Source organism: Apium graveolens, chromosome 9 (assembly GCF_009905375.1).
Source record: "Apium graveolens cultivar Ventura chromosome 9, ASM990537v1, whole genome shotgun sequence".
Taxonomy (NCBI): Eukaryota; Viridiplantae; Streptophyta; class Magnoliopsida; order Apiales; family Apiaceae; genus Apium; species Apium graveolens.
This window is the reverse complement of record NC_133655.1, coordinates 261,586,797-261,598,205: the sequence shown is the minus strand read 5'-3', so window position 1 is coordinate 261,598,205 and position 11,409 is coordinate 261,586,797. Positions and strand designations below refer to the sequence as shown.

At 34.3% G+C, this 11,409-nt stretch overlaps 1 protein-coding gene and 1 pseudogene across 1 annotated transcript; both read left to right on the top strand.

Annotated features, from left to right (window-relative positions):
- Nucleotides 1-3,094: 3,094 nt before the first annotated feature.
- Nucleotides 3,095-4,871, top strand: LOC141686230 (pentatricopeptide repeat-containing protein At5g16860-like). Its single transcript, XM_074491278.1, has 3 exons — nt 3,095-3,425; nt 3,503-3,618; nt 4,851-4,871. The coding sequence occupies exons 1-3, from the start codon at nt 3,095-3,097 to the stop codon at nt 4,869-4,871; spliced, it is 468 nt and encodes a 155-aa protein (XP_074347379.1).
- Nucleotides 4,872-5,752: 881 nt separating this feature from the next.
- LOC141686229 (uncharacterized) lies at nt 5,753-8,448 on the top strand (annotated as a pseudogene).
- Nucleotides 8,449-11,409: the final 2,961 nt, after the last annotated feature.

Here is an 11,409-nt window from a genome sequence, read left to right as displayed (position 1 = left end):
ATTTGAACATGTTATTGAACTCCAAATCAGACGTATAATATATCAAAATCATCAGGAAAACAAGCTCTACAACATGCAATCATCAAATCATACAAATAATTATCCGAACAAAAATTCATATTTTTAATAAAATTAATTCGAAAATATATAAAAATATAGAAAAATACCCTTGATTTCTGCAGTAAAACGAAGCTCAGAATCTGGTAGAACACTTCAAAACCTTTGGATTGAGTACTCTAGCTTTGAAAACAGAGATCGGTAACGCCTTCGTTTTGCGGTTTGATTCTTAGAACAGTTTATGTAATTAGGGTTTGTCTCTGGAAAATTTTATAATTACTATCTGCAAATGATTTTGATACGAAATAAAATACGGGAAAAGGCTATTTATAATTATGGAAAATTAGTATCCCGTTGGATCATTCCGGATATATAACGGTACGTTTATTTATAAAAACTGATCCAAACGGTATCGATTTTCGGGATAATTATCCAAACCAGTACAATTTGTACTGCGGTCTTGGTCTCAACGCCTGGTTACACATACTACGAGGTGATAATTGGGATAGTTTAATAAAAAGCTCCCGTTTATCGAAAATACGAGTTTTATTGATTTATCGAAATGAATATTGTATCGAAAATGTTGCGCCGGGACCCGCGCAGAACAAACCGTACGCCAGATCGAAAAAGTCGAAACATGGAATATGCTCGAAATATTACAATTAGGTTAGGAAGGAGTTCTCGGAAGAGTTTCGGGTTCCAAAAACGTAACAATGGATAACGTTGGTTGGTTCCCGTTTTTATAAAATAGATTTTAAATACTCGGAAAAAGATTTTATAAATTTTATATGATTCTTATAAATTCATAAATCAACATAAAAATGATTAGGAAGATATGACAATTATCTATATTTTATTTTAGACATATAAAAATTGAAATACTCAATTAATATTATTTTTAAATATCCAAACACAGATAACACTTAACAATTAATTCACAGAATATATACTGAACACAGATAATAATTATTTAATAGCAAAAATAATTACACGATATATCCCGGATATTACATGCTAGGTTATGTGTATGATAAAATAATGCACGCCCCATATAGTGTTAACCTAATGTGTGCTTTTATACCACACAATTACACAATCAAACATTTGATATGATATACATCAATAAGGAATCCTAATACATATCCAACTATTGACTGTTACAAATAAGTAAAGTCTTACACCGACATATCTTTGCAACTCAAAATCTTCTAGAGAGAATCAATACTTCTTGGAAACCAGTCTTGACAGATGTTGATAGACAAATGTTGATTATAAACTCTGATATGTCAAATACTGATTGCTTGACAAACTCTAATATCTTTCAGTTAGCAAACTCTGATGGTGAATATTGATATCATAAAATCATATCTAACATGACTGATGAAAATTCCATCACTTCTTTGACTAACTTGTAGACCAAGAAAATAACTTAATTTTCCCATCATACTAATCTCATATTCACTTTACATGAGTTTTGAGAATCTTTGACAAACCTTCTCATTAGTAGAACTAAAGATGATATCATCCACATATATTTGAACTAGGATAATGCCATCACCATGTTGCTTGTAAAATAGAGTTTTATCAATTATGCCTCTAATAAATCCATTATTGATCAAGAATTTTGACAAAATATCATACCATGTTATTGATGCTTGCTTCAAACCACATAGAGTCTTTAATAGTCTATAAACAAAATCTGGAAATTCTGGATCTTCAAAGACAGGAGGCTATTGCACATAGACTTCTTCTTTTAGTTCACCATTGAGGAATGAAATTTTCACATCCATTTGATACACTTTGAAATTTGAGTGTGCAACAAATGCAAGAAAAATTCTTGTTACTTTAAGTACACCCATTTTATTCAAATAATGCTTCTGTTTCTTGGTGTATGAACCAACTCCCAAACTTTGTTTCTTCCAAATTGATTTAGTTTTTCTTGGATAGCAGTTATCCAATCAGGATAAGTAGAGTTTCTTCAGTTTTCTTAGGATCAATTTAAGACGAAGCATTGGTATCATTGACCTTATTATTGCAACTGAATTTTTGGACAGGCTACCAGATTCAATGAAATCTGATGACCAATTTTTTGGATTTTAATAACGTTTGTACTTTGTAGCCTATGTCACTCTTAGGTAAGATGCTGTCTGATTCCCATTTTCTGGCATGTAATGCAACCTTAACATTATTATTCGGGGAATGCAAATTCTTATTGATGGTGCTCGAGGTGGGTAGAGGGGTGAAAAATGGTAAGTTTTTCTGGGGTCATATCACTATTCTATGATATTCTTTTATATTATACCACAGAGGTATGCTAATTTCAACAAAATTTCCTTTTATTTTGTCAAGAGTACATGGTCAACTTCAATTTATGCACAAAACACAAGAAAAAACACCGCAGAGCTAAAAAACCTCGGAATATTGACTTTCTCCGAGGTGTGATTCCCAATGCATTTTTAGCTTTAATTCTATCAAACAGTTTGGATACAGAAGTAACATCATCAGAACTATTATACATTGTAACCATTTCTCCGAGTTGTGGTTCTCAATGCATTTATAGCTGCCAAAATGGTTGTTATGTATGAATGTTACTTATGTTGCCAAACTGTTTGACGGCTTTATTAGTGTGGGATATTTAATGCAAATTGCAAGAGAATACTAAAAGTACGAAATAAAGTGATGGGACACGGCAGTCTCGTGGGGTTGTCCTGTGCTTTGACCTTCAAAAGCACATGATGAACCACCAACATACTCATAATGATAAGAATATTACGTATTTACGGGTAACTTATTAAAAATATGTATTTAGCAATGCGTATTTTATATTTTGTATTAAAAATTTGATTACTCCGCTTGCATATTATAAATTACTCTACTCTAAAATGTGTATTATATCGGACATGTATGGTCATTTTTTCAAAACTATTTATTTTGGTGATTATTGTTCAGAAATCGGTTATACTTGTCTAACGCCCACTCTGTTCATGCTTTTACTAATTCTGGGTGTTGTAATAAGACTCTAGAGGTTAATAATCAAATGCGTTGTTTGGGTTTTCATGCTGATCATTTTATTTTTCCTTTTGTGCTGAAGTCTTGTACTAAGTTGTTTAGAGTTGGGTTGTTTGATTTTGCGGAGGATTTGTTTAGGAGGATGTCAAATAGGAATATTGTGTCTTGGACTGCTATGATTTCGGGGTATACGCAGAGTGGGTTGGCTAATAAGGCATTAGGGTTGTTTGATGAGATGACGGATGATCGTTTAATGGTGAAGCCTAATTGGGTGACAATTATGTGTCTATTACCTGCGTGTGCACACTCTGCTACTCCTGAGCGCGGGAAGAAGATTCATAGTTATGCTAGTGCAAATGGTCTTGACTGGAATTTAGAATTATACTTATAATCAGCACCATGTCTAATCTGCAGGTTCAATTCTCTCAACTTGCAGGGAAGAGAATCATATTTTTATTGGAGGGAGATTACCCAGAGTATGATGGTTTCCATTTTCGTGAGAATTTAAAAAAGAAGTATATGCATATGAAGGACACTGCTGACGAGTTTGAGGTGATATATTTCCCAATAGCAAAGATATGAACAATAAACGAGTTGCAGATGTGCCATGGTTGATATCATCTCCAGTCGAGTTGTTACATGGATGCTCTGATTTTCTTTCTTTTCATGTTAAATGCTGCAACCGCTATCAATCTTCTTTTCTTCTTGCCTTTGGATGAGATGGAAGCACTACAAGGATTCTCGATAATGCCAACGAAAATTAACAACAGATAACATTCCGTTGGCAGCTACTAACAAATTGCCAACGGAATTTAAGATTTTAAAAAATCAGTAGAATATCAACGGAAGCCCAATTGAACACCAACAAATTATTTACTGACGGAATTTTTCGTGGGCAAAATAGGCGCCAAAAAATCCCGCCAAAACCTGCCAACATAATTGCCAATGGGAATTTTGGCTATGAATTAGTAACGGAAGAACAACTAATTAGTAACAAAAGCTAACAGTTTGCTAACGAAAATGATAAACTGTATTCCGTTACTAATTTGTTATAAATGTAGATCGGTTAACGTTATATCCGTTATTGTTCCGTTAGTAAATATAATAATTAAATTTAATGCCAGCACCTACCTTATCAACCAACCTTACTTCCCAAATTTTGAGTTCAGATTTACTTTATTTATTTTCTTCTTCTCATATGAAAATATAAACGGCACCTCAACATTCATAACATTCTTCTTCTCATCTGAAAATCAAATTAAGGTCAGTATTTTTCTTTAACTTCACTAATTAAACTGTGTTTTGTGTTATTAATTAATTTTTTCAGTAGCTGGTTTACAAATTTTTACTGATGTTGCTATATATTATGCATTGTAATTATTGTAGCTTGCAAGTCTTTTGACAAAGTTTACACGATGTTCTGGTGGTAATTATGTGGTCATTCTGTTACGAATATATTTTACCAACCGATTTTCTACTCGCCAACGGAATAGGTTGTTAGCAATAATGAAATAAATTATAGTTTTTGTTAATTTTATGGATTAAAATACCGTATATGTTAATTAATCTGCTCATTTAGGAATTTCTTAATTTTCTTATTATTGTCAATTTCAATAGATATTGCATTTATCTTGCTAGTTACCTAGTACATTGATCTGTTATGTTGTTAAAAAATGAACATGTACTTTAAGCTTTATATATTTGGTGAATGTGGGTTTTAATTAACATATGTTCTATTTTTCTTAAACTGTATGTACGTAAAATTATTTTATATTTTTTTGCAGGTTACTAAATGTTTAAAATGAATAATGATCGAGATTGGATGTATTAAAGAAAAGATAGTCGGGGATTTTTAACTCGGAATTTTATTAATGGGTTAAAATTTTTTATGCAATATGTTATTTCTCAAGAAGAGTCCATAAATGGGACAAGTATTCAATGTCCATGTTTCAAGTGTGAGAATCGTCAATTCTGGAATGCGGAGACCGTGAAATTACATATACTGAAAAAAGGATTTGTGAGGGGTTATTATGTATGGGATTGACATGGATAGCCATATGTTGCTAGACAAGGTGGAGAATAGTCCTCCACATATCATTCCAATACCCAAGGTGAAAGATATGATGTCAACCTAATGTATAACATGGTGATGGATGCTGCTGGTCCAAGTTTTGATTAGGAGATTCCAAATGCAGAGGCACAAAAGTTGTTTGATATTCTAAAGTCTTCTGAGAGAGAGTTATACGAAAGTTGTGAAACTTCTCAGTTGCCCGCCATGGCTCAGATGTTAAGTTTGAAATCTGATCATCATTGGTCAGAGACATGTTATGATCAGACGTCACAATTCTTCAAAGGCATCTTTCCCCAAGATAATATGTTTCTTGATAGCTTTTACAGCACAAAGAAGTATATGGAAGAATTAGGGTCTCCTTCCGAGCATATTGATTGTTGTGTTAATGGATGCATGATACACTAGGGTGAAGACATCAATATGGAGTCATATAAATTTTGTTCACATGCGAGATACAAAACAAGACTTAACAGATCCAAGAAGGAGAGAAAGAAAGTGCCCTTTAGTAGGATGATCTATTTTTCATTGGCACCGAGATTACAAAGGTTGTATGCTTCACCTACGACAACAACCCATATGAGATGACATGCTGAACATGATCAAGAAGAAGGTGTGATGCGTCACTGTTCAGACTCGGAGGAGTGGAAACAATTTGATAGTGCACATCCCTCATTTTCCTCAGAGATGAGAAATGTTAGATGGGGGCTTTCTGCTGACGGATTTCAACCATTTGGCGCAACAGGTAAACAATATTCTTCTTGGCCAATTATAGTGACTCCATATAATTTGCCTCCGTGGATGTGTTCAAAAGAGCAATACTTGTTTCTGTCTGTACTTGTGCCCGGACCAAAAAATCTAAAATAGAAGATAGATGTTTTTCTTCAACCATTGATTGCTTAGTTGAAAATGTTGTGGGAAGTTAGTGTGGAGACATGGGATAATTCTTTGAAACAAAATTTTCGTATGCGAGCTGCATTGATGTGGACTATTAGTGACTTCCCTGCTTATTCAATGTTATCTGGATGAAAAACCGCTGGCCATTTAGCTTGTCCTCATTGTGCTTACGATCATGATGCATATAATCTTTCACATGGTGGAAAGACTACATGGTTTGATAATCATCGAAAGTTTTTACCCGCCAATCATCCATTTCGAAAGAATAAAAACTGGTTTACAAATGGAAAAATAGTGACTGAATCTGCCCCTCTGGTCCGTACATGTGAAGATGTATTTCAAGAAATTCAGTCACTTGGTTTGATGAAAATTACAGAATTGGGAGGTGCTGAGCACAATGCTAAAGTCATTAAAGCTTACAACTGTGGATGGAAAAAGAGAAGCATCTTTTGGGATTTACCATATTGGAGGACATTATCGATTAGACATAATCTTGATGTCATGCATGTTGAGAAAATTGTCTTTGAAAATATCTTCAACACTATCATGGCCATTAAAGATAAAACGAAAGATAATTCTAAGGCAAGAGATGATATTGCAATGATTTGTCGAAGACCAGAGTTAGCAATTGATGAATTGACATGAAAGTATCCGAAATCATGTTATAGCTTAGACAAAAAGCAAAAGCAAAAAGTGTGTGAATGGCTGAAAGATCTGAAATTTCCTGATGGATATGTGTCAAATATGGGGTGTTGTATTAACATGAAGAAATACAAGTTATTTGTGATGAATAGTCATGATTTCCACATGTTAATGCAACGACTTCTTCTGATTGCTTTTTGGGAATTTCTTCCGAATAATGTTTGGGAGGCTGTGACAGAATTAAGCCTTTTCTTTAGAGATCTCACTTCAGCTACTTTGAGGACAAGTGACATGCGTAGACTTGAAGAACAAATTCCTTTTACAATCTGCAAATTAGAGCGTATATTTCCACATCATTGTTCGACTCCATGGAACATCTTTTAGTGCACTTGCCATACGAAGCACGCATTGCAGGTCCCATACAGTATTGTTGGATGTACCCTTTTGAAAGATTTTTACGTCACTTGAAAAGTAATGTGAAAAATAAAGCTCGGGTTGAAGGATCAATATGCAATGCTTTTTTGGTTGAGGAAGCTTCCACTTTTTGCTCACACTATTTAAAGCCCCATGTTCAAACAAAACATAGAAAAGTTCCAAGAAATGATCCTAGTGGAGGTGGGGAGAGTTTTGGAGGAAATATTTCTATATTTTCTCATCCAGAATGTTCACATGGGATTGTCAACATTCGTTTTTTGATGATCGAGAGTACATGGCAGCTCACAACTATATCTTGTTTAACTGCCCTGAGGTTGCACCATATATCGAGTAAGTTAATTTGATATAATCACACACTTATATTCCCCCATTAATCCCTATTATATGATTAGTTTATTTTCGTGTAATCATGATTTTCATAAATCAGCTTCGTGAACATAATCCACATATAACTAGTGTTGAAATTGATCGGTGCTTGGAAAGTGATTTTGCGATGTGGTTTAAAGCTTATGTAAGTTAAATTGATACATTTATATTTAATATTATATAACTGTGAACTATTTTTTCCGTATTCTAATAGTCGCCATTATATTTTTTCAGGCTCAAAATTCATCACTGGTACCAAATGAATATGTTCGCGATATTTCATTGGGACCTCTTCGTTCGGTTAAGTCGGTACCAATTTACTATGTGAATGGGTATAAATTTCATACACGAGAATATGGGGCTGATAGGTCAACGTTCAACAGTGGCGTATGTATCAAGGGATCGAATTATAGCGAGGCTTTTAATGATTACTTTGGAATGGTTGAAGAGATTTTGATTGTCGAGTATCCACGTTCAGCGGTGAAGAAAACAGTTTTGTTTAAGTGTCAATGGTTCGATCCTACACCCAATGTTGGAATAAGAGTTCATCCACGTTATAACATAGTTGAGGTCAATAAAAAAAGAGATTGCGTGTGTATGAGCCATTTGTACTAGCAATGCAGGCCATGCAAGTCTACTTTTTTAATTATCCAAGTCTTAAACGAGACAAGGTTGATTGACTAGTTGTATGTAAATTAAAGGCTCGGTCACTTGTTGAACTTCCTCAAAACTCGACATCGCATCAAGAACTGTTCCAAGATGAAATTCCTACACATCTAAATGATATTAGTACGGATGATATTCTAATACATCTAAATGACAAAAATGGGATTGGAATAGATTTAGATGATGGTGATGAATCTTCGGAAGAGGAAATGGAACATGAATCCGAAGAAGACGGATCTTCAATAACCGAAAATACCGAAAATAGTAGTAATACTTGTGAAGATAATAACAGTGATTCATCCGAATAAATTTTTCCGCCTATTGGGTATGTAAATTTTTTCTGAATATTTGATGTAATATTTGTGAGTTATAATCAAAATACTTATATATATATATTTATTTATTTATATAATCAAAATAGTAGTGCACATATTATCGAGTACAATATTTTAATTCTATTTTAGGAAAAATATAAAAGCAGGGACATGTGAGAATTTAGGTCGGAGACACATACAAATTAGGGTTTTTCTCTCTCTGGAAGGAGGCGGGCGAATAGAACTCTAAATCGAGAGGTGATGAAGATGAAAAAATTGGCAAATCTTTTATCTGTATGTTCTTCTATGTATGTGTATATTTATGTATCAGAAAATGCTACCAACGTGTCCGCTTTCAAATATTTCAGGGACACAATATAGTAGTGAATAATAGGTACAAACCTTGCACCAGGAGCAAATCTGTTAGATATATTTGATAATGTCATGGCTAATATGTTTTATGTTTAGATTTCAGATCTTATTTGAACAGAACAAATCAGTACTTAACTGATCAGTACTTATACTGGAAGACAGAACTTAAGGGATATCAGTACTTATGTTATCAGGAGATAGATATCAGAACTTAAGTGCTGAAGGACGATCAGATAAGGACAGTAGCTGATTAAAGTTAAGAAGATCAAGATAAACATAAGAAGAGATATGCATGAAGAAGGAATTCCGTGAAGAATGGAATACTTGGAATAGAAGATATCTGATTGATATATATTAGGAAGCAGAATTATATTCCATATCAATTAGCGATTATCTTGTAACTGTGTAGTATATAAACACAGACATAGGGTTTACACTAGAAGTGTTATCATTATCGAGAATATTATTTACTATAACCCTAGCAGCTCTCGTGATATTTTGTTCATCACTGAGAGATAACAGTTCCAGATTGTAACAGAGTTTATTGTTTAAATAAAGTTTGTTTTCTGTTACATAAGTTCTTGAAGTTTGATTTGATTGTAATAAACACTGTATTCACCCCCTCTACAGTGAAAGTGTGATCTAACAAGTGGTATCAGAGCCTTCTGTTAACACACATACAGTTAAAGATCCAAACACAATCATGTCTGACACAGAAACTCCAACTAAGCCTACCAAAACTGAGGAATCATCAAAGACATCAACTCAGAGTCGATATGAGACTATCAGAGTTCCCATATTGAGACCATCTGAATATCCCATATGGAAGGTAAGGATGACCATGTTTCTGGAAGCAACAGATCCAGAATACCTTGATAGAATCAAGGAAGGGCCTCACAAACCTACCAAGCTCGCTGTTGTAGTTGCAGGTGAAGCAGCAATGACCGTACCAAAGGAAAAGAGTGATTACACTGCTGAAGATATAGCATCTATTGCTAAGGATGCCAAGGTACGGCACTTATTGCATAGTGCCATTGATAATGTAATGTCAAACAGGGTAATCAACTGCAAGACTGCTAAGGAGATATGGGATGCACTGGAGACAAGGTGTCAAGGAACTGAAACAGTTAAGAAAAACAGGAAGACAATACTCACTCAAGAGTATGAACACTTTGACTCTAGGACTAATGAGTCATTGACTGATGTATATGATAGATTTGTCAAACTCTTGAATGACTTGTCATTGGTTAATAAGGAGTATGATCTTGAAGATACAAACCTTAAATTCCTGTTAGCTCTTCCTGAATGTTGGGATTTGAAGGCAACAACAATAAGAGACAACTACAATCTTGATGAAATAACTCTTGATGAAATCTATGGAATGCTCAAGACTCATGAACTTGAGATGGAACAAAGAAGCAAGAGGAAAGGAGGAAAGTCAAGGACAGTTGCTCTCAAGGCTGAAGAGGAATCCCCCAAACCACCTTCCTCAAAGAAAGACAAGGGTAAAGCTCTTATCATAAAGTCTGATACTGAGTCATCAAGTTCTGAGAGTGATGATGACTCAGATTCTGAAAGCTTGCCTGAAACTGATGCTGATGAGGAGATGATGAAGCTGTGTGCTCTTATGGTGAAAGGAATCACAAAGATTGCATACAGGAAGTTCAGGAAGGGAAAGAAGTTTTCCAGGAAAGGCATAAGTTCTGATAAGAAGAATTTTAGAAGATCTGAAGGAAGAGGAGGAAAGTCTGACAGAGGAGATTTGTAACACCCCCAGATCCGGGGTCGGGGATCCGGGTCGTCACGGTCTTTCTTTCCACAATATCACTTCACTTAATTAATAATAAATAACCTTATGCTGTGACCCCACACTAACACACACCACAACCCGTTATAGTCTCAGAGATGAAATTTAAATAAGTACAAGTCTTTGAATCCACAATTTAAAAGTTATTACAACCCAAAATGATTACTTGATAAATTTACAGTTAATTGCCATTATCTGCCACAAGTTATAATTATACATAATTGATTCTCAAAAATAGAATGCCTGATCTACCAATAGATCTACCTCTGCAGCTATAGCAGCCATAACATCATCGGGAAGACGCGGGACGCTTCCCACGCGCTTGCGCTGGGTCTGCTGGAGTCTGGCCATCTTTCCTAACTGTTGTTGTGTGATGAAGAAATAAAGCAAGAGTGAGCCTTACAGCTCGCAAGATAATATATAGTGATAACAATAATATAAGTATCTAAATGGATACTTACTAGAATCTTTTATCGTGTGTAAGATAATTACTAGTATATACTTACTAGTATATGAGCCTTCTCATAGTACTCATGAAAGTCTTGGTCAAAAGAAATGAACCAAGTTTGATATCTTAATGCGATGAAGTCGCAAAATATTCAGTATATATACATATGTACTTTTCAAAATATTGGAAGTCCTCTTCCATGCATAATATACACAAAATCCCAGTGTATAACTGTATATATAAAAAAATATCGTTGCAAGGTGATCTCATACATCTAACCTTGTCTCAACGTTTTTCTGAAAATCTTTGTCATTCATAAGACAATTAT

Excerpts from the sequence above, each read along its gene's own strand:
- LOC141686230 (XM_074491278.1), top strand. The coding sequence starts at position 3,095 with ATGCGTTGTTTGGGTTTTCATGCTGATCATTTTATTTTTCCTTTTGTG. Across the intron at positions 3,426-3,502 it reads TAGTTATGCTAGTGCAAATG|GGAAGAGAATCATATTTTTA; the intron begins GTCTTGACTGGA and ends CTCAACTTGCAG. Across the intron at positions 3,619-4,850 it reads ACACTGCTGACGAGTTTGAG|GTTACTAAATGTTTAAAATG; the intron begins GTGATATATTTC and ends ATTTTTTTGCAG.